We start from the raw sequence: 24,804 nt of genomic DNA on the forward strand, positions 1-24,804 counted from the left end.
CTGCAGTCCACTCAGGCTAATCTATATAACCTCGCCCCACCACCGCTGACTGGCAGCTGACTGCTGAGAATTCACAGTGTGCACAGAACGCTGACGTGAGGGGTGTGGCGAGGTTACACTGCCATAAAATCATAACTGTTCTGCATCTGCATCAAAGAAAACAGGGAGTCTATCAAAACTGCACCAATCAGCCCAGTAACTGACATCCCTGGAATCAGGGTCTCTGCATTATGCTGCTCTCAGATTCCATTGCAAAAACCTGCTGACAGATTCCCTTTAAACATTTTAACAGGATAGAAAACCAAGTCCCAAAAGGATCTATACAAATGTAATAGGTCATCATAATAATAGAATGGTGCACTCGAATTCCAAGAAGTAAATTCGTGATCATTCTTTGACTCTCTAGCAGACAACACCCATAGAAAATATATATTCCGCCCAGCGCCGCCTCTTCCTGCTTGTCTAACTTAAGTAGTGACATTGGACAGGGATCAGATCTACCAAAGTTCTGCAGCCTCATTTGCATATTATTTCAATCCTATTTCTCAGTAATGGAGGACCGGACTGGCCATATAAAGGTATTGCTGGGCTTGTCTTTGACAGAGTTAAATACACATATAAATAGATTGTGTCTGAAATCCTGCTGGCAGATCTTCGTCAAATAAATAAACACAAAACTGCGCTTTTTCCCTGCTCCCCGGGTCCAGTGCTGAATCCCTGCCACTGATCTGTGTCGCTAATAGTCTGCATGGCTGATGTCAATTCATCAGCGCTGCAGCCAATCACTTAGCTCAGCAAATTGTGCTGTCTATTCGCACAGAGGTGCTATCACGATCTGTTAAGATGATGCCAGAACTGCAGACAATAACAGACAGTGATATCAGGAGCAGAGACTCAGCGCTGGACCCTGGGAAGGGGCAGAAAGAAAACTGCAGCCAAAGAACAAGGGTTTTTGGAAACTAGGTCCAGGTCTTTGCCCGGAACAGTCCATTCTTTTTTTGCAATGAGGTTACAGTGAAATGTTATGGTAACGTACAGTGGGTATGGAAAGTATTCAGACCCCTTTACATTTTTCACTCGTTTCATTGCAGCCATTTGGTAAATTCAAAAGTTAATTTTTTTCTCCTTAATGTACACTCTGCACCCCATCTTGACTGAAAGAAACAAATTTAGTAATTTTTGCAAGTTTCTTAAAAAAGAAAAACTTAAATATCACATGATCATAAGTATTCAGACCCTTTGCTCAGACACTCATATTTAAGTCACATGCTGTCCATTTCCACGAGGTCCACCTTGGGATGGTTCTATTCCTTCATTGGAGGCCAGCTATGTTTAATTAAACTGATAGGACTTGATTTTAGGCACACACCTGTCCATATAAGACCTCACAGCTCACAGTGGATGTCAGACCAAATAAAAATCATGAGGTCAAAGGTACTGGCCATGGAGCTCAGAGACAGAATTGTGGCAAGGCACACATCTGTCCAAGGTTACAACAAAATTTCTGCACTACTCAAGGTTCCCAAGAGCACAGTGGCCTCCACAATCCCTAAATGGAAGAATTTTCGGACCACCAGAAGTCTTCCTAGACCTGGCCGTCCAGCCAATGAGAGCAATTGAGGGAGAAGAGAACTGGTGAGAGAGGTAAAGAAGAACCCCAAGATCACAGTGGCTGAGCTCCAGAGATGCAACAGGGCAATGGGAGAAAATTCCACAAAGTCAACTATCACTGCAGCCCTCCATCAGTCAGGCCTTTATGGCAGAGTGGCCCGACGGAAGCCTCTCCTCAGTGCAAGACATATGAAAGCCTGCATAGAGTTTGCTAAAAAAAAAAAAAAACACATGAAGGACTCCCAGACTATGAGAAATAGGATTCTCTGGCCTGATATGAAGATAGACCTTTTTGGTAATAATTCAAAGTGGTATGTGTGGAGAAAGCCAGGCACTGCTCATCACCTGCCCAATACAATCCCAACAGTGAAACATGGTGGTGGCAGCATCATGCTATGGGGGTGTTTTTCAGCTGCAGGGACAGGACGACAGATTGTCATTGAAGGAAACATGAATGCGGCCAAGTACAGTGATATCCTGGATGAAAACCTCTTCCAGAGTGCTCTGGACCTCAGACTTGGCTGAAGTCTCACCTTCCAGCAAGACAATGACCCTAAGCACACAGCTAAAATAACAAAGGAGTGGCTTCAGAACAACTCTGACCATTCTTGACTGGCCCAGCCAGAGCCCTGACCTAAGCCCAATTGAGCATTTCTGGAGATAGCTGAAAATGGCTGCCCACCAACGTTCACCATCCAACCTGACGGATCTGGAGAGGATTTGCACCAAATCCAGGTGTGAAAAACCTGTTGCATCATTCCCAAGAAGACTCATGGCTGTATTAGCGGAAAAGGTGCTACTACTCAAAACTGAGCAAAGGGTCTGAATACTTATGACCATGTGATATTTCAGGTTTTTTTTTTTTAATTAATTTGCAAAAATTACTACATTTCTGTTTTTTTCAGTCAAGATGTGGTGCAGAGTGTACATTAATGAGAAAATAATGAACTTTTTTGCATTTACGAAATGGCTGCAATGAAACAAAGTGAAAAATGTAAAGGGGTCTGAATACTTTCCGTACCCACTGTATGTAACAGCTATATAGTTAGTGTCAGTCTATGGGTTAAACTCTGAAGGATAATGGTGCATCCTGCACAGTCTCACACCGTGTTTCCTGCCAGCCTTACTGCCAGGGATCCCATCACTAACTTCCTCTGCAAACAGTGCACATCTTTTCTACCAGTTCAGCTGACTGCATCCACAACCACCCCATTTGTTTTTCTAGCCAATACATAATGGACACTAGATTAGACACCATGTGGGCAGCACGGTGGCTCAGTGGTTAGCACTGTAGTCCTGGGTTCAAATCCCAGAAAAGGATAACATCTGCAAGGAGTTTGAGTGGGTTCTCCAGTTTCCTCTCACATTCTAAGGACATACTGAATCTAGATTGTGAGCCCCAATGAGCATATTGTCTGCAAAATTCGGCGGCATATGAAGCGAGTAAAAATTAACAACACTAAAGCCCTGACAAGAGACTCCTAACCTGGGCATGTTCCTTGTGCCTATATGCCACAGTAATTCCACAATTTATCATCGGTTAGGGTGCACTCACATTGTGTTTTGTCACACGTTCATTAGTCCCATCAGGGATAATGTCAGAACGTCCAGGCAAAACGTGATTCAGGAGAATGTGTGACAGGGCTATGGACTATAATGGTGCTGACAGAGCAAACATGTGGTCTGCAGTGCATCATTTTTGGAAGTGTACACCCCCGTCGGCGAATGCTTCCCCGAGGAAGCAAGTGTGCGAAACGCGCGTTGGGGGTCCCTCTCTCCGCATTCAGGTACAGGCTGGCTCTATCTACCATTTACCCTCTACTCCCCATTGTCCCCATGTCGCAAATTTGCCTTATGTATTTTTACTCTGGCTGCATTTAGTGCTGCATAATCTCTATGTATAGTTTGAGCATTTTTACCCCAGTAGACCATATTGGCTATGTATCCCTAACTTATGGGTTATTAATTTGTACTAGCCATATAGGTCAGGTGGGTTATTGTATGTATTTATCAGTAGCATCTAAGCACTATGCACTTTAAAATGAGGAGATCATGTGTAGGATAATTTGAGTCTGTGGCCATGTTTTTAGGCTATATTATGTTATGCACTTTGGCACTTTTCTATGACTTGATTACTCGTTTGATATATTGAGCCGTGTGTATATGCACGTTAGTTTTTTGATTCTGGCCGTCTTAATTTTTCTGTGATAGAATTATTTCATCCTTTATACAAGTTGTATTCCATTATCTTGTGACTTTTTTCAGTGCCATTTGTGTTTTCTGTTTTTCTGATGCGGTACTAGGTTGTTCTGTCACTTGTTTCTGTTGCATCTATTACTATTTTTATTGTGGCGTATTGATTATTTATAATAAAGGTTTATTTTTTGTCCAATTAGCTCATGTCCATTTTTTTCGGTTTTCTTCCACCCAATTAAATCATAAAATAAGGACAGCACATGGATGACATCTGAGCCATTTTTTTTTCCTGTAATGGGCTATTGACTTGCAATGGCGAGTGTGAGGAGTTGGCCTTGTTCTTGGACCAATGCCCGTAAAGCAGAATCCACGGCTCTAACGGATGCAGAGCACCAGTTCTTATCGATCTTACTGTTGTATTTTATTAGTGATTTGCTTGCTCAGCCTCAGGAATCAAGGTTTCCATTCAGTGACAGTAAGCAGAGGAAGACATGCAGTCTTGATGTTATGTACATGTAAAGGTACCATCACACTAGACGATATCGCTAGCGATCCGTGACGTTGCAGCGTCCTCGCTAGCGATATCGTCCAGTGTGACAGGCAGCAGCGATCAGGCCCCTGCTGTGCTGTCGCTGGTCGGGGAAGAAAGTCCAGAACTTTATTTGGTCGCTGGACTCACCGCAGACATCGCTGAATCGGCGTGTGTGACACCGATTCAGCGATGTCTTCACTGGTAACCAGGGTAAACATCGGGTAACTAAGCGCAGGGCCGCGCTTAGTAACCCGATGTTTACCCTGGTTACCATCCTAAAAGTAAAAAAAAAAAAACACTACATACTTACCTACAGCAGTCTGTCCTCCAGCGCTGTGCTCTGCTCTCCTCCTGTACTGGCTGTGAGCATCGGACAGCCGGAAAGCAGAACGGTGACGTCACCGCTCTGCTTTCCGGCCGCTGTGCTCACACAGACAGTACAGGAGGAGTGCAGAGCACAGCGCTGGAGGACAGACGGCTGTAGGTAAGTATGTAGTGTTTGTTTTTTTTACTTTTAGGATGGTAACCAGGGTAAACAACGGGTTACTAAGCGCGGCCCTGCGCTTAGTTACCCGATGTTTACCCTGGTTACAGGCATCGTTGGTCGCTGGAGAGCGGTCTGTGTGACAGCTCTCCAGCGACCAAACAGCGACGCTGCAGCGATCTGGATCGTTGTCGGTATCGCTGCAGCGTCGCTAAGTGTGACGGTACCTTTAAACCAGACACCAGAATGGTAATCAGGTAAAGCAATCATTCCATTACTCTTGATAAGAGATGGGCGGACACCTGGATGTTCGAGAGGTTTTCACACTGTGCTAGCGGGGATCTCACTGAGGTCACCGCAGTTCAGCCCGGCTGGGAACGCAGCCTCAGTGACGTCACCGCTAGTCATTGACCTGCGCTCGCAGCAGTTCAGTCACCAGTGGTTCTCAGTCTGGATGGGTACATCTTGGCACTGACCAACTTGAAAACTAAATTATCTCTCAGACATGGATTACGGCGTGGAACAGGATGGCGGACAGGTATGGTATAATTTTTTTAAAATTATTTTTGGTTTATTACAGGAGAACGAGGGCTTCAGTGGAACTAGGCTAGGTTGTATGTTTGGTTTAATGGAGATTATTAAAGGAGTGTCATTCTTTCAATTAAAGGACTTTATCCTTGGTGTCTGTGTTTTCATACAATGTGACTTCTTATAGACGCCTCTCCATTACTAACCTCGGGGCTTGATGTCACCAGACAATACAAAGGTGACATCAACCCCCCGAACTATAACCCCACTTGCAACCACTACAGGACAAGTGGGAAGAGCCGAGCAAAGTGCCAAAATTGGTGAATCTAGTAGAGGTAATCTGTCAGCTGGTTTTTGCTATGTAATCTGAGAACAGCAGAAAATAGAGGCTCAGACACAATTCAGGGATTTGTCACTTGTCAAAGTGCTGTTGTGTACAAACTGTGAAGGATTTATCACTAAGATTATCAATGTCAGACTACATTAGTCTGGCATTGCCCTCTCCTGTGATGAGCACCTCACTGTCTATGGACTTTGTACATGGAGAGCATGGTGTAGCTTTCTCAGCTCTGCTGCATTCTAAATCTAAAAGCTCTGATTGTATCACAACGGCTGCACCCAGGAATCTAAGTGATACATTGTTGGATTCAGCTTCTCTGTGTACATCACAATGCTTTCAGATGAAATAGCAAAACCCTACTAACAGATTCCCTTAAACAACTCCATATTGTCCGATAGTTAGTTTTTTTTTTTAGTAGTTTTATGGCTATTTAATGCTAGACCAGGTCATCCTACAAACAACGATAGAATTAGACTGGCCAAGGAATACAATATTCTGACTGAACATTTTTCCCTTTCCTTTTAGATGCAAGTAAGCAGCCATGACACGGTCAAAAAAGACTGCTACGTGTTCACAAGAGGACACATCTAGGAACAAGCATTTTGTGATTCTAGCAGCGCACTGTGCATTTATTTTTTTTACCAGCTGCCTCCAAAGCCACATCAGAAAGAAACTGATCCTTCCCTGCGCCATTCTGTCTGACAAATCTATTTCAGAGTCTTACCTCTAATTTTATTGCTGCTTGGTATCAAGCCGCTGCAGCCCTCCACCAAACAGGCATGAATGAGCCATGCACGCCATGTTTACCAAGCAAACAGTATGCCTCATTTCTGAAGTGCAAGTTCCAACATACACTACACACAAATTAGCAGAAAATTAAAGGTTAGGAGCTAAAACCGTAATCCAGCCAATGAAAAACTGTAATAACTGTCAGAAAATAGGAGGAATCGCTGTACATGCGTCACTTACTCGTCCACATCTCAGCATAAAGATTACAAAGATCAAATGATGCGTGAAAGGCTTCCACACAAAGAGTACGAACACAATTTAGAATATCTGCCCTTTTTCTTAGGGGTTAAACGTGAGGGCCATCTATTCAGCAACACAAAAAGGAAAAGATGCTGCATGATCACTTTAAGAAAAAAAAAAAAAAAGAAAAAAAGCACAATCTAAAAAATACACACAATCAGGGCTGTGGAGTCGGAACTTGTAGTCTATTGTCCATTTTGGTGGAGTCGGTATAAAATGGACCGACTCCTACAATATATAATATATTGGGTACAGAAGTTCAGTGCAGGATGTGCTTTGAATGTTTTCATAAGAATTTAGGAAAGTTATTGAAATGTCCTATAAATGTCTGTTCTGTTCCGGATATAAGGATCTGGGCTTTTAGTGGAGATGAATCTGTGCTGCACTTTATGCACATGCCCAGTGGTGACCAGTGCTGTGAAGATGAATCTGTGCTGCACTTTATGCGCATGCTCAGTAGTAACCAGTGCTGTGGAGATGAATGTGTGCTGCACTTTATGTACATGCTCAGTAGTGACCAGTAGAGAAGAGCGAACATCATCGGCTCCCTATGTATTCGGCAGACTATAGCGCTTACCGAAGAAGCTGCATCAGGAACCCGGATACCTGGAGTGCTCCCAATGATCAGCTGTTTGGAGCCGCAGCTGCATGTGTCGTGGCTGTGAGACAGTCACAACACAGCACGGAAAGCCCCAAAAAACAGTTTACAAAATAATAAAATAAAAATCTCCTGTATTTCCCACCAGGGGTCTGATCCCATTTTGGAGCTATACAAGGTAATAAAGCTACAAAACCTTTGCATGCACAGAGTGATTGCTGACCTCTCTTGCACTAGCCTCATTCACAATGAATAAAAGATGGATCCTGGCTCAGAGTCAGTCACAGGCTACGGCTAAAGCCATCACCAAGGAGACAAAGCAAAAAAACGTAATTATCAGCTAAAAAATAGTAGTGTTTTGGGCAGCAAAAGAATATACAGTTTGTTACCATACAAGTGATTTGCTTTAGCACTGCTACTTGTCAGTTTACATGCAAGCCAACATCAGAAATTTACCTATTGATAAAGTCAGGTTTTTGAATTTTTTTCCTTATCACAATTTCTATTACAAATTAAAATTAGAACTCTTGCCAATAGTCACACTGGCCAATAAAGCTTTTTTTAGACTCTAATTTCGTGTGTCAGGAAACAACACCTGGATATTGGCCAAAATAGTCAGACCCCTGACCCCATCTTTTGTATTTAAGTATCTAATGAGCGTGGACAAAGGTCATTGTGAAGGGAAGGGGGGACGCAGAGTCAACTGTGATATCACCAATTGTGAATGGTGGGCCCTGCTATCAGCTGTCAAAGGAGGTTTCACCAGTTGTAATATTGTCTCTGATGATAAGGAGCCTGCTGAAAACTCTCCTTGAAAAGACAAGAACAAGTCTAAAAAATCTCCACTGACAAAAAAAACAGCCAAGTCTTAAAAAAAACATAAAAAAACACAAAAGCCTGATTTAAACAATAAGTCCTTTTCTGATGAACGCTTTCCTGTAAAGATTTACAGATTTACCTCCATGACCTAGAGGTTTTGAATAAAGAACAAACGTCATGGTTGAATGCAATCACTTTAATACTATTGTACGTGGAATAAAATGACCTATACATGTGAACGGGACGCTATATCCAATCAATATATCTATACTGGAAACGCTGCCAAATGTGATGACTACTAACTAGAGATAAGAGTACGTTCTGTTTACACTGTGGTCATCCCTTCAAGCTGTTCCATCGGGAGGTTAGGAAGAAAAGTCACACAAACAAGGCCATTCTACAGCTACTTGGAAGACTGAATTTTAAGTGTTACATGTGTAATTATTATTTCCTTGCTTCCATCTTGAGCCTCAGACAGGTCATGATAATGTCAGGGCCTCTATCTGTAAATCTCAATTTCCCTTTTTTGTCTCCTGAATCCAATATGACATTACAGTAAGTACAAAATAAGTCAATATGTTGCTACACCAAAAAATTGGTTACATCATAGAAAGGACTTTTCAGCATATAATCACTTCCATGAAATCTGCCTTCCCAGCTCCACGATTCCAACAATAAGAGGGCACCACACTGGTGAGAGCAGCCTCAGTTTCAGAGGCACTGATTTAAGGCATTAAATATGCAGAATAGAGATGGGTGGACACCTGGATGTTCGGGTCTGGCCGAACAGTTACAAAAAGTTCAGGTTCGAGGTCAGGGTGGCCTGAACATCCAGTGTTGGCCACGCTGTCATGTGAATGCAGATCAGACAGCCGCAGTTCCCACGCTGTCAAAAAAACAACGTGAGCCCGCAGCTATTATCGGAGGTATAAAGTTTACCTCCGGTGACTAGTGTCAGGTGATGGGACTACTGCTCCCATCAGCTGACACCTGCTGCCGCCAATAACAGCTAGAGCAGGCGGTGGCTGATAGGTATTCATCAGCTGGCGCTGTAAATATTATAAAAAAAAAAAAAAAAAAAAACAGCATGGGTTCCCCTGTATTTTTGATAACCAGCCAGTCAAAACTCACAGATGGTGGCTTCAAACCTCACCTGTCTGCTTCAGCAAAGCTGATTATCAAGATAGAGGGGTCCCCACTCCAATTTTTTTAATTATTTAAATAAGTAATTTAATAAAACGGCGTGGGGTCCCACCTATTTTTTTTTTTTTTTTTTTTTACAACCAGCCAAGCTTGCTAAAGCAAACAGCTGGGGGCTGGTATTCTCAGGCTGGTAAGGGGCCATGGATATTGGCCCCCACCCAGCCTATAAGTATCAGCCTGCAGCCGCCCATAATAAAAGGCACATCTATTGGATGCGCCAATTCTGGCACTTTGCCTAGCTCTTCCCATTTTCCACTTGCCCTGTAGCTGTGGAAAGTAGGGTTCATACTTTTCATAGGTGAAATCAACCCCACAAATATGAACCCCTCTAGCAACCGCAACAGCGCAAGTGGGAAAATCCAAGCAAATAGATGCGCCTTTAATGGGCAGTTGCGGGCTGCTATTTTAAGGTTGGGGTGGGGGGACGCAATATTCATGGCCCCTTACTAGCCTGAGAATACCAGCCCCCAGGTGTCTGCTTTAGCAAGGCTGGTTGTCAAAAATGGGGGGACCCCAATGCCTTTTAAAAAAATATATTTATTTAAATAATTAAAAAATACGGCATGGGGACCCCTCTATTCTTGATAACCAGCCTTGCTGAAGCTGACAGTTGAATGTTGCAGCCCCCAGCTGTGAGTTTATCCTGGCTGGTTATCAAAAATACAGGGAAACCCACCTTTTTTTCTTAAATTCCTCATTCACAGCACTGGCTGATGACTACTCCCATCAGCCGTTCCTGCTCACACTGTTATTAGCGGCAGCTGGTGAAAGCAGTAGTCCCATGAGCCGACACCAATGACCGTAGGTGAACTTTATACCTCCGAATACAGCTGTGCACGGGAACCACCTCTGTCTGACCAGCAGTGATGATTTTACCGCCGATCAGAAGCGGTGCTTGCGGCGCTGTCATGCAAATGACAGTGCAAACACCCAGTGTTCGGGAGGCCAAACCAGAACTGCAACATGGACTTCCTGGTGAAGTCAGTGTTCGGTGTCCAAACAGTAGGTGTTCAGTACGGATGCCGAACTTTACTGTTCGGGTTCGCCCATCCCTAGTCTAGAGCTATTCTAGCTTTATTTAGGGCATCCAGAGGACTACTTAAAAAGGGACAAAATCTAAAAATGATCGCCAAAACTTAAGAAATCTCAATTTCCTCGTTGTTTGCTAGTCTACAGCATTCTTTACATGACACTGAAATAGTTAGACTTGTACAAATTGTGGGAAGACCAGGGTTAACCTGCCGCTGATCATCTTCAATTGTTGATGCACTTAACCAAGGCCAAAGCTTAGTATATCTGTCCTACTGCACAAAGCACAGAGGCTTCTGCTGCAGCCAGTTATCTTGCAGCCAGACACAGGGCATGAGAAGGGAAGACATGGCCGATTTGCAGATAAGACTTATTTTACCTGGCCTCCGGTTTAATTGGAATATGAAACAAAAAGGATAAAAAAGGAGATTAAGTGCAGAATTGCTGGGACACTTATCTAGGTTTAGTGTTCTCTTCAGGTAGCCACAGACACGTGATTGTTGGATAGTCTGGCTACCAAAAAACTCCAACTAAAACATGTGAAGATCTATACAAACAAGATCTGCGATTCGATAGAAGCCTTCACAGTTTCCATTATATGCCAGGTTAATAATAAAAGTAAAAAAAAAAAAACATGAAAAACAGACTATCCGGACAGAGAGGAAGGCTGTAGACTTGCGTAAAAATATATTAATATATAGTTTTATAGGAGGGAATGAAACCTGTAAAATCTAAGCACAACTGCAACACCACAGAGGTTATGAAGCAGAAGCCCAGAGTCGTGTCCTAATGGGATAAGTGCTCGCTGCTGGACGAGGCGCTCTAATGAGCTGGAATCCGAGAGGCGAGATTTCACTGTTTACATGAAGGGCTGCGGCCTCCGAAGGGGAGACACTAGACAGTCACCGCAGGAACGCCAGCGCTACCGCCAGCCTCTCTTTGCCCTTTTCAGAAACCTTAAAGGATATTTGTCGTCCATGCTTCTCTACGGGTCTGTGTAGAGGGGAATGCTGGCGATTACGGGAAACCCTTTGCACCAGCCCATGGTGCCTCATACCTCGCATGTTATCTGTAGGGTGAAAGGAAGCCTGTAAAGAAAGAAAAAGAGGTGTCAGGAGCACTGCTAAAAAGTTACACCAAGTATTCACATTAATATTAAATGCTCCTCTGCGGTCTGTCTCATTTCACTGTCAAAGCAGCTTCCATGCCTTCCCCAGCTACAAGTAAAGGGAATCTGTGCCCAGGTTTTTGCCTCCTTATGTGAGAACAGTACAGTGCAGAGACAGACACCCTGATTCTAGCGATGTGTCACTTATGGAGTGGCTTGCTGTAGTTTTGATAAAATCATCAGGAGATTACCACTAAAGGACTAGTAAACATGCCGCCAGGTAGTCCTGAGCTCTGAATAACTCTGTCCCCATCACCGATTGGCAGTTTTCTGCCTATGCACAGTGTACTTATAATGCTGCCAGTCCATGATGTGGCTGGGGTTACAAAGAGCTCAACATTCAGAGACCTGCAGCAGAGCAAACAGCGATTTTATCAAAACTGCAGAAGGTAGCCCAGTATGTTCTACATTCCTGAAATTATGCTGCTCACAGATGCAGTAGCAAAACCCTGGTGACAGATTTCCTTTCAAAGGAGTATTCTTATCTAAACATACAGTACTTTACTGGAAAATACATACAGTGTTAGGTGTTTAACGTCCAGGATCACGCGGATCAAAAGAAAAATTTGCAGCCTCCCAATCCTTCCGTTGTTTTGATACTGTATTTCTAGCTACAGGTTGAGCAGGCACAGATTCATTCTGGAAATTCTGAGGTAAATGCAGGTTCACAATATGTAGTAGGCGCACTTCCACCGTCCTGACAGCAGGGGGCCAACGTGGCTATTACCCTCTTCCCATGTAACTCCGTAGAGGGTGGCCGTCATCCACTGTGCTCATTTCTATTAGGCTACTTTCACACTAGCGTTTTCTGCAATACGTCACAATGCGTCGTTTTGCAGAAAAAACGCATCCTGCAAAAGTGCTTGCAGGATGCGTTTTTTCCCCATAGACTTGTATTGACGACGCATTTGCGACGGATTGCCACACGTCGCATCCGTCGAGTGACGGATGCGTCGTGCTTCTGCGGACCGTTGGGAGCAAAAAACGCTACATGTAACGTTTTTTTGCTCCTGACTGACTGCTTTTTCCGACCGCGCATGCGGAACTCCGCCCCCACCTCCCCGCACCTTACAATGGGGCACCGGATGCGCCGGAGAAATGCATCCGCTGCCTCCATTGTGCAATGCGCTAAACGCTAGCTTCGGAATCTCTCCCCGACGCATTGCGACGGGGAGATTCCGACGCTAGTGTGAAAGTAGCCTTACCCGCACACATTCAGGTGCTAGAATCTCAAGCCGCACTAACTTTCTGCACTGCCATGCACACAGGCACACGGCCGCTGCTGTCCGGTCAGCGATAAGGATTTTATGCTCTACTGCCTCCGCGCTTTCTTTCTAGGTGCAATGAGATGGGTGGAATTTTTTGAATAGCTGCGTTACTGATATTTCATAGAAGTTCAGGGAGTTCATGGGTAATGTAGTTTTACCAGTTAGAGCAACAGTCACACGGCAGGCTGTGGTGGACCGCCGAATGCTGGCTCTGCGCAGCAAAGAATCTGCAGCGATCCGAAAACAAGAGAAAAGCATCGGAAACGCCGGACCATGCCGTAACCATGGATAGTGGCGTTTATTAAGGTGGTCTAAGTTTGGGAAAAAGCTTGATATTTGGAATACCCCTTTAAATAAGTCAACATAATCTAGAACTCTTCATTGGGCGATTTCTCTCCATCATCCTTGATCCTGCACAAGGGATGAGATTTGTAACTTATAAAAAAAAATGTAGGAAACCGAGCAATTCATCCTACGTGTAAAAAAAAAAATAAATAAAAAAAAACCCTTAAAAAAAAGTGTATTCATCAAGATTAGAAGTTACACTCTATCCATAGGAGAAGGAAGAACTTTCGGATGTCTGGTGGGGTACGACCACTGGGACATCCAACGATCCCAAGAATGGAGGTCCGACCGCCACAGATGGTGGGAATATGAAAATGAGTGAAGCGCACACGTCCTCTGCCCGATTCAGATGCCCCATTCTGGACTTCGGTGGGCACTGATCAGTAATTTATTCCTTCCCTATCCTATGGGTATGGTGGTACATACTGTTTATTAGAGTAATAAAAAAAATTAAAAAAACAACAATTCTTCGCATATGAAAATCTTTCATTCAGATGTTTTCTATACATTTTTCAATATAATATGAGGTAGAGTAATGTACTCCTAGAAAACCACTGTCCCAACATTATCTCAAGAAGAAGATGACCATCTGTAATGGAGGAACTGAGAAGCAGATGATAGGCCTCCGGATGGGCTTCTCTGTTCCAGGCGGCCTACTAATTAACGTGAGCAGTTGCATCTAGACTGTTGCTTTAAGCAATACTATGTGGTTTCTACATATAACAACTAAGGGCGCAGTAAGACGGCCGTATTACTCGCACGAGGATCGCACCAGAATACTCGGACTGGCTGTCGGCTCTTCTGACAGCTGCACAGAAATACATGGCATCATGCTCAAGTCAGGAGAGCCGTCAGCCAGTCCGAGCATTGCCATCGCTGTCGGCGTTCTATGGCCGTCTGACAGCGCAGTTAGTCTGTGCATTGCAATTATCCACAGGAAAATATAGAACTTTCTTGCACTTTAAGAATAAACAAAAGTGGGATTGGCTTGTGGCCTTAGGTGACAGGGAAATTATCAGAACACACAAATGTAGTAGTGTAAAGCGCATAATAGGAACAGGTAACGAAAAGGCATTTACCAGGATTAGACGTTATTTGGCATTCTATTATTGTTTGCAATCTAAAAATATTGAACTTACCAATATTTAGCACTTTACAACTTTTGTTGGGGGGCTGCAGATCTTAAAATCTTAAGATTTTTGTTATTTCACGGCTGGAGTAGCAGCACTAATGCAAGTTCCCTGACCACAATATTACACTAACCAGATGCAGTGGTCTTCACTTTGCGGCACCGCCCTGGTCCCACGCCGCCATCCTGTGACTGCAGCTCCTGACCGACCGGAAGGCAGTGGTAACACTCACAAGCTCTCAGCGTAAGTCTACAAGAATCTTGTTCTGGCTCCCATAGATTTGCATTGAGAAGTGACTAGAGAGATCCAGGAGATCACAAAAACACAAAAGACAACTGCAGCCGCGAAGAACAGAAGAGGACGGCGGCTGGTAAGTTATTTCCAAAGGGTAGGGAAGTTACATTAGTGGCACCACTCCCGTTGTGAAATTGAAAAAACAAACCATGCCGAAGTGGCGCTATAAATGGAAAAAATAATAAAGCATCAGAACACGAAAATAAGAACATTTGTAAATTATATAATGTACATCTTCAAGAAATTAGCTTCTATCTACAGTGATCACTTTCCCCTTCTGAATTCATTACACAAAAAAAAAAAAAAACTGTTCTGTTCCATCTGTAAGCTCAACCACCAGCACAGCCAGGTGTCCGGTTACATAGCCTATTATACTCTATGGAAAAGGGAAGGGGGAGCAAGATAAGTAAACAGAGAGATATATAAAGTCTTCTACCTCACCCCCAGAGCTGGAGTTACTGCTACCCTGCTCAGTATTGCTGTATTATTTCTTCCATGCTGCGGATTTTGCCTATGTGGAATGAAAAGAATACCTATGGGTGCTTCGCATGGGAGAGATCATAGCGGCTGGTCTTCTCCCACCGACTTAGGGTCAACTGCAAATTAACAGAATGTCTGCAGAAAGGAAAAATGCAGGATTCCAGAAATAGTGTTATTCTTCATGTACACACAGAACAGCTTATTCCGAAAAATTGCTTGCAAACACAGATACCCTTTAAAGTTAGAGAATGGGATAAAATAGCTAAAAATCATGAAAACCAAAAATACCCAAAAATGTGCTGACCAGCAGCTTGGCTATATCCATAAAAGTGCCCCACACTCTTGCGGAAAAATCATTCGTTCTGAATAGGTCTGCTTAGGAGGCAGAGTGGAATGCAAGTTTTCACATGAAACCTGTTGGGTATGTTTCTATGAAACTTTCAGTTACAGACTTTCAAAGAAAGTTGCATGAAAATCCACACAAAGAAAATGTCACAGCAAAAAATCTGTACAGAAATCCACAGCAGCAAAAACTTCCGTGGATCCCATCACAGACATGTGGAGGTCTTCCTGACCAGGTCACCTGTGGGAGTCAAGCATATCTACTGAGAATTCAGGAAAGCTCATTCATATGCCGCCATTGTAATACCAGCCCATGCAAAGACGAGACATACATGTTCTGTGATAACGGAACGGCTTCAGATTCTGCAACAAAATGGAGTGAAACGCTTCATAATCTGCACATGACCCCACGCATTTCAAGTGTGAAATCTGCAGGTCTATTCATCTGCTTCCTATGATATTACCCAATGATTTATTCTCCTTGGAACCATTAATTAAATGATTATGTTTCTATAAGTTTCATTTTTTAAAGAAGGCGCAATTTTCGTTTTAAGGAATCGGTCATGAAAATGCCGTCCAATATGCAGGCGAAGCAGAGTAGAATAATATAGGGAGGAAACAATCAGTATAACCTGTGTTTTCAACATTTAATCCTATGCTCCATGTAATACCGTAATTTCTGTCCAGTGAGCGATCCTATCAGTGACTGACCGCTATCCCTGTATGAACATGTATACAAAGACAGCTGTTAAAGGGTTAGTAGTTTACTTTTAGCAATTCACAAAATGCAAAGTTAAAGGGATTCTGTCACCCCAAAAATGGCCTATAAACTAAGGCCACCGGCATCAGGGGCTTATCTACAGCATTCTGGAATGCTGTAGATAAGCCCCCCAATGTAACCTGAAAGAGGAGAAAAAGAGGTTAGATTCTACTCACCCTGGGCCGAGGTAGGCAGCGCATATGGGACACGGGCCGAGGTAGGCAGCGCATATGGGACACGGGCCGAGGTAGGCAGCGCATATGGGACACGGGCCGAGGTAGGCAGCGCATATGGGACACGGGCCGAGGTAGGCAGCGCATATGGGACACGGGCCGAGGTAGGCAGCGCATTTGGGACATGGGCCGAGGCAGGCAGCGCAGATGGGACACGGGCCGAGGCAGGCAGCGCATATGGGACACGGGCCGAGGTAGGCAGCGCATTTGGGACACGGGCCGAGGCAGGCAGCGCATATGGGACACGGGCCGAGGCAGACAGCGCATGTGGGACACGTGCAGAGGTAGGCAGCGCATTTGGGACAAGGGCCGAGGCAGGCAGCGCATATGGGACACGGGCCGAGGTAGGCAGCGCATTTGGGACAAGGGCCGAGGCAGGCAGCGCATATGGGACACGGGCCGAGGCAGGCAGTGCATGTGGGACACGGGCCGAGGTAGGCAGCGCATTTGGGACAAGGGCCGAGGCAGGCAGCGCATATGGGACACGGGCCGAGGTAGGCAGCGCATTTGGGACAAGGGCCGAGGCAGGCAACGCATATGGGACACGGGCCGAGGTAGGCAGCGCATTTGGGACACGGGCCGAGGTAGGCAGCGCATATGGGACACGGGCCGAGGCAGGCAGCGCATGTGGGACACGGGCCGAGGTAGGCAGCGCATATGGGACACGGGCCGAAATACATGCTTGTGTTTATAATGTCTACGTACAGTGGCAAGTAAACGTTTGGGAACCCCCGGTCAAAATTACCGTTCTTGTGAACAGTTAAGCAAGTTGAAGATGAAATGATCTCTAAAAGGAAAAAAGTTAAAACTATATAATTCCTTTGTATAGAGACATGTGACTGCTCTACAAGTGATCGGAATCGTCGCGGGACATTATGGTTTATGGCAGATAGGTGAGGGATATGGTGGTTTTTTTTTCTTTTCTTTATTTCAGGTGACATCGGCAATTAGGCGATAAGGTGATTATATGTTTTTTTTTTTCTTTAACAGGGGGCAAAGGGCTTCAGGAAGTGTGTAAGGTGAGTATACACCGTTTTATTTTTATGTCAATATTTATTTTTTTTAACTTTTATTTCTTACTTTGAGCACAGGCGCTGGCTGATGACTACGCCCACTGTTATCAGTGTCAGCAGTCGACACCGGTGACCTGCGGTAATCTTTTTACCATGGGTCACAGTCACATCTGCGGGGTCACGTTCACATCTGTCAGTGCACTGACCAACAGTAATGATCTTACCGGTGGTAACGTTACCGCCAATCAGAACTGCCACGCCAGTGGTTCACAAGCCGACACACAGATGATAACGTGGGAAACACCCGATACGAAAAACGCAAGCAAACACTCAGCAAATCCGCAAATATTATTACACCTACGCTTTTGCTGCGGATTTGACTGACTCAATTGACGATAATGGGTGAAAAACGCTGCAGAAACGCACAAAGAATTGACATGCTGCAGAAAATAATGCACTGCAAATACTCAAGGAAATTTACTGATCAAATGCACAACACTTCAGGAATATCAATTAGCTGGCATAAGAATTCCATTGTGTTTTTGGCCCATTTCCATGTGGATAAACCGCCGAAAAACACGAATAAAAAAAATGCACTGTGTGCACACAGGCTAATTAAGGTCTGACATCTTGGTTAAAGTTATTGGAGCACACAACTCTCCAAGGGTGCTCAAAACTTTTGTTTTAGCCGATTTTGCTTTTTGCAATTTTTAACCCCTTAAGCCCCGAGGGTGGTTTGCACGTTAATGACCGGCCCAATTTTTACAATTCTGACCACTGTCCCTTTATGAGGTTATAACTCTGGAACGCTTCAACGGATCTTGGCGATTCTGACATTGTTTTCTCGTGACATATTGTACTTCATTTTAGTGGTAACATTTATTCGATATAACTTGCGTTTATTTGTGAAAAAAACGGAAATTTGGCGAAAATTTAGAAAATTTCGCAATTTTCCAACTTTAAATTTTTATGCCCTTAAATCACAGAGATATGTCACGCAAAATACTTAATAAGTAACCTTTCCCACATGTCTACTTTACATCAGCACAATTTTGGAACCAAAAATTTTTTTTGTTAGGGAGTTATAAGGGTTAAAAGTTGACCAGCAATTTCTCATTTTTACAACACCATTTTTTTTTAGGGACCACATCTCATTTGATGTCATTTTGAGGGGTCTATATGATAGAAAATACCCAAGTGTGACACCATTCTAAAAACTCAAGGTGCTCAAAACCACATTCAAGAAGTTTATTAACCCTTCAGGGGTTTCACAGGAATTTTTGGAATGTTTAAATAAAAATGAATATTTAACTTTTTTTCACACAAAATTTATTTCAGCTCCAATTTGTTTTATTTTACCAAGGGTAACAGGATAAAATGGATGCCAAACATTGTTGTACAATCTGTACTGAGTACGCTGATACCCCATATGTGGGGGTAAACCACTGTTTGGGCGCATGGCAGAGCTCGGAAGGAAAGGAGCGCCATTTGACTTTTCAATGCAAAATTGACAGGAATTGAGATGGGACGCCATGTTGCGTTTGGAGAGCCCCTCATGTGCCTAAACATTGAAACCCCCCACAAGTGACACCATTTTGGAAAGTAGACACCCTAAGGAACTTATCTAGATGTGTGGTGACCACTTTGACCCACCAATTGCTTCACAGAAGTTTATAATGCAGAGCCGTAAAAATAAAAAATCATATTTTTTCACAAAAATAATCTTTTCGCCACCAATTTTTTATTTTCCCAAGGGTAAGAGAAGAAATTAGAACACAAAAGTTGTTGTGCAATTTGTCCTGAGTGCGACGATACCCCATATGTGGGGGTAAACCACGTTTTGGGTGCATAGCAGAGCTCGGAAGGGAAGGAGCGCCATTTGACTTTTCAATGCAAAATTGACTGGAATTAAGATGGGACGCCATGTTGGTTTGGAGAGCCCCTGATGTGCCTAAACATTAAAAACCCCCACAAGTGACACCATTTTGGAAACTAGACCCCCTAAGGAACTTATCTAGATGTGTTTTGAGAGCTTTGAACCCCAAAGTGTTTCACTACAGTTTATAACGCAGAGCCGTTAAAATAATTTTTTTTTTTTTTTTGCAAAAATTATTTTTTAGCCCCTAGTTTTGTATTTTCACAAGGGTAACAGAATAAATTGGACCCCAAAAGTTGTTGTCCAATTTGTCCTGAGTACGCTGATACCCCATATGTGGGGGGGAACCACTGTTTGGGCGCATGGCAGAGCTCCGAAGGGAAGGAGCGCCATTTGGAATGCAGACTTAGATGGATTGGTCTGCAGGAGTCACGTTGCATTTGCAGAGCCCCTGATGTACCCAAACAGTACAAACCCCCCACAAGTGACCCCATATTAGAAACTAGACCTCCCAAGGAACTTATCTAGATGTGTTGTGAGAACTTTGAACCCCTAAGTGTTTCACTACAGTTTATAACGCAGAGCCGTGAAAATAAAAATTTTTTTTTTTTTTTTTTTTTTCACAAAAATGATTTTTTAGCCCCCCAAATTTTTATTTTCCCAAGGATAACAAGAGAACTTGGACCCAAAAAGTTGTTGTCCAATTTGTCTCGAGTACGATGATACCCCATATGTTGGGGTAAACCCCTGTTTGGGCGCACGGGAGAGCTCGGAAGTGAAGGAGCACTGTTTTACTTTTTCAATGCAGAATTGGCTGCAATTGAGATCGGACGCCATGTCGCGTTTGGAGAGCCCCTGATGTGCCTAAACAGTGGAAACCCCCCAATTATAAATGAAACCCTAATCCAAACGCACCCCTAACCCTAATCCCAACTGTAACCCTAACCACACACCTAACCCTGACACACCCCTAATTCTAATCCCAACCCTAATCCCAACCGTAAATGTAATCCAAACCCTAACCCTAGCCCTAACCCTAATGGGAAAATGGAAATAAATACATTTTTTTTAATTTTATTATTTTTCCCTAAGGCTAGGTTCACATTGCGTTAGGGAAATCAGTTTAGCGCTAGCGGATTGCGCTAACGCAATGTCTTTTTAGGTGTCGTGTTTAGTGGTCGCGTTAACGTCCCCGCTCTGGAAGATCGGGGATCGGACCTCGGGCGCGCCGCGGACGCTGCAAGCAGCGTCTGAGGCGCGCCACAAAAGAATGGCACCTTGCTAGCGCGAGCCGAAAATGGCACGCTCTAGCGATGCGCTACACCCGAAAATCACATTGCTGTCAATGGTTGTGCTAACGGACCCGTTGCACGGCGTTAATTGTGACATTTTCGCCGTGCAACGCTGTCCGTTAGCGTTAACCCATTAACGCAATGTGAACCTAGCCTAACTAAGGGGGTGATGAAGGGGGGTTTGATTTACTTTTATAGCGTTTTTTATATCGGATTTTTATGATTGGCAGCCGTCACACACTAAAAGACGCTTTTTATAGCAAAAAAGTTTTTGCGTCTCCACATTTTGAGACCTATAATTTTTCCATATTTTGGTCCACAGAGTCATGTGAGGTCTTGTTTTTTGCGGGACGAGTTGACGTTTTTATCGGTTACATTTTCGGACACGTGACAGTTTTTGATCGCTTTTTATTCCGATTTTTTGTGAGGCAGAATGACCAAAAAGCAGCTATTCATGAATTTCTTTTGGGGGAGGCGTTTATACCGTTCCGCGTTTGGTAAAATTGATGAAGCAGTTTTATTCTTCGGGTCAGTACGATTACAGCGATACCTCATTTATATCATTTTTTTTTATGTTTTGGCGCTTTTATACGATAAAAGCTATTTTATAGAAAAAATAATTATTTTGGCATCGCTTTATTCTGAGGACTATAACTTTTTTATTTTTTGGGTTATGATGCTATATGGCGGCTCGTTTTTTGCGGGACAAGATGACACTTTCAGAGGTACCATGGTTATTTATATCCGTCTTTTTGATCGCGTGTTATTCCACTTTTTGTTCAGCGTTATGATAATAAAGCGTTGTTTTTTGGCTAGTTTTTTTTTTTTTTCCTTAAGGTGTTCACTGAAGGGGTTAACTAGTGGGCCAGTTTTATAGGTCGGGTCGTTACGGACGCGGCGATACTAAATATGTGTACTTTTATTGTTTTTTTGTTTGTTTTTTTTAGGTAAAGAAATGTATTTATGGAAATAATTTTTTTTTTCTGCTTTATTTAGGAATTTTTTTTAAATTTTTTTTAACAAGTGTGGAAAATGGTAGTTACCTGCCGATAACGGTATTTCTCTGATCCCATGATGGCACCACGGAGAGAGGGGTCCGCCCCCAGGGACAGGAAACCTACAGATGAAAAAGGGCGTACCTCTCTCCCACATCAGTTGGATTACAGAGCCTTATAACAGAACTTCAGCTGCAACTCAATATTTGTACAAATTAAACTTAACCTATTTAACTTAACAGAGGCACCGTGACTAAAACTAATTAGTAGTACATTATCAAGTGCACACCTGTGTGTGAAAAGGGAGGGAATATACGGGTGCCATCAAGGGATCAGAGAAATACCGTTATCGGCAGGTAACTACCATTTTCTCTATCCCCATGATGGCACCACGGAGAGATTTGAATAGATAGAGCTATTAGGGAGGGACCACTGCCTCTAGAACCCTTCGCCCAAAGGTAGTATCAGAGGAGGTCAAGTCTAAGCGGTAATGCTTGAAAAATGTAGACTGGGAAGACCAAGTGGCCGCTCTACATATCTGTTGTATTGAAGCGCCAGCTCTCTCCGCCCAGGATGATGCCACTGCTCTGGTCGAGTGAGCTTTTATGTTCTCTGGGATAGCTGTCCCACAGGATGAGTAGGATAGGGCGATGGCGTCTCTTATCCATCTTGCTAACGTGGCTTTCGATGCTTTTTGTCCTTTGCGTGGACCCTGGAAGCAGACAAACAGAGCCCTATCCTTCCTGCACTCCCTAGTGGCTGATAGATATTGGACCAGACATCTTTTTACGTCTAGGGTATGCAGTGTTTTTTCCCCCTCATTTTTAGGGTTGGGACAAAAGGAGGGTAAAGAAATTTCTTGCGTTCTGTGAAACTGTGACGCTATTTTAGGGAGATAAGCCGGGTCAGTTTTTAGAATGACTCTGTCATCAAGTATCTGAGTAAAGGGCGGGCATGAAGATAACGCTTGTATATCGCTGACACGACGAGCTGAGGTTAGGGCCACTAGGAGTGTGGTTTTTAGAGATAAGATCTTTAAAGGAACTTTTGTCAGGGGCTCAAAGGGAGGTTTGGTTAGAGCGTTTAGTACGAGGTTTAGATCCCATGGGGGAGAGTTGTGGAGAGGAATAGGTCTGGACCTAGATGAGGCTTTAATAAATCGCATGACCCAACGATTTCTGGCCAGATCATAATTATACAGTGCTGCCAAGGCTGCTACCTGAACCTTCAGAGTGCTTGTAGCCAACCCTCTTTCCAGACCTTTCTGTAAAAATTCAAGGACTTTCCTTATGGGAACTTCCCCAGACGTGTCTGCCCCCGATACGGACATGAATTTTTTCCACACTTTCCCATATATTCTAGTGGTTACGGGTTTTCTACTTTGTAATAGAGTGGACACCAAGTTAGGAGAGAACCCTTTGTCCCTCAGCAACCTCCTTTCAAAAGCCACGCTGTCATGTGTAAATTTTTTACATTGGGGTGAAATACTGGACACTGGGACAGAAGTTTCAGCGTGTCTGGTAGAACCCATGGACTTGATATGGACATTTTTCTTAGCCAAGAAAACCATATTCTGCGGGGCCAGAATGGCGCTATTAGTATCACTGTAGTCCCCTCCTCCCGAATTTTCCTCAGCACTAAGGGGATGAGTGACATTGGGGGGAACGCATAGGCAAGGTGATAGTTCCAAGGAATTGTCAATGCGTCTAGAGCTACAGGGTTCCCCCGGGGATCGATTGAGCAAAATGTTTTTACTTTGCGGTTTTGACTGTTCGCAAATAGGTCTATTACTGGTAGGCCCCAGAGATTCACGATCTGATCGAAGACCGATTGGTTTAGCTCCCACTCTCCCTGCTTTAAGCATGTTCTGCTCAGGAAGTCTGCAGTTTGGTTTTCGGAGCCTTTTAAGTGGAGAGCTGTCAAGGACTTTAGACTGTGTTCCGCTATGTGGAAGATGGATTGGGTTACCTCCATCAGAGCTCGACACCTGGTCCCCCCTTGGTGATTTAGATATGCAACCACTACCTGGTTGTCCGAAAAGACTTTTACATGATAACCGTGAAGGAGATATAGAAAGTGTGTTAGGGCCAGTTTTACCGCTAGCAGTTCTTTCATGTTGGAAGAGTCTAGCTCTTGACTTTTGTTCCAACTCCCCTGTGCCGCTTGATCGCCTATATGTGCTCCCCAGCCCCAGGGGCTTGCATCCGTCGTTAGAATCTTCTCTGTCGGTAGCGCCCAAGGAACCCCTTTGGTTAGATTCCCTGGGTCTGCCCACCATGCTAGGGAGTGTATCGTGTTTGGAGAAATACTTAACTGCCCGTCTAAATTTCCGTGCAGAGATATGCCTAAATTTAAAGTCTCCCATTGTAGATCCCGGGAATGAAGTTGTGCCCACTGAACTGCCGGAATGCAGGCAGTCATAGAGCCCAGGAGGGACATTGCTCTCCTCGGAGTGGTGACTGGGGATACCATCAGCTGTAACACTGCCTGTGTCATTTTTTGTACTTTCTCCTGAGGAAGATAGCATGTCTGCGTGATCGAGTCTAGGACTATCCCCAAGTACTCCTGTACCTGGGATGGCACCATTTTGGACTTGGGTATGTTTAGCAGCCACCCTAGACTCGACAGAGAGGCTATGACCAGATTCAACTGTTGTTCGCAGTGTTGAAATGAGTTCCCTACCACGAGTAGGTCGTCTAAATAGGGAACTATTAAGATATTCTGTTCCCGTATGTGAGCCATTACCTCTGACATTATTTTTGTAAATACCCGAGGAGCGATAGCTATCCCGAAGGGGAGAGCCCGGAATTGGAAGTGTTTTACTTCCCCCTGGATATTTACTGCCAGTCTGAGATATTTTTGGTAATCTCTGTGGATGGGCACATGGTAATATGCGTCTCGTAAATCTAGAACAGTCATGAAACACAAAGGAAAGAGTATTCTCACGCAAGATTTTATGGTCTCCATTTTGAAATGTTGTATCTCCAGGAAACTGTTTAGTTTTTTGAGATTTATGATCGTTCTGTATGATCCGTCCGGTTTTTTTCGGAGGAAGAGAGGAGAATAGAACCCTGTGCCTCTTTCCTGGTATGGAACTTCTTGCAATACATCTTTCTGGACTAGGCTCAGAATCTCCTTCTGGAGAGCTGACTGTTCGAGTGATTGTTTTTGAGGCGTTACCATGAAGGAGTTGCCGGGAGGAACACGAAATTTGAATTTGAGGCCTTCTCGTATAATAC

At 43.9% G+C, this 24,804-nt stretch overlaps 1 protein-coding gene across 3 annotated transcripts in view; it reads right to left on the reverse strand.

Moving 5' to 3' along the window:
• Positions 1-24,804, reverse strand: part of CRTC3 (CREB regulated transcription coactivator 3) — a 198,258-nt gene that overhangs the window by 71,237 nt on the left and 102,217 nt on the right. For all 3 annotated transcript variants that reach the window (XM_069766119.1, XM_069766116.1, XM_069766118.1), the window contains exon 3: positions 11,338-11,457. In XM_069766119.1, coding sequence (XP_069622220.1) covers positions 11,338-11,457 — 120 coding nt within the window. The remainder of the gene's footprint in view (positions 1-11,337; positions 11,458-24,804) is intronic.

The sequence above is a fragment of the Ranitomeya imitator genome, chromosome 4 (assembly GCF_032444005.1).
Source record: "Ranitomeya imitator isolate aRanImi1 chromosome 4, aRanImi1.pri, whole genome shotgun sequence".
Lineage (NCBI taxonomy): Eukaryota > Metazoa > Chordata > Amphibia > Anura > Dendrobatidae > Ranitomeya > Ranitomeya imitator.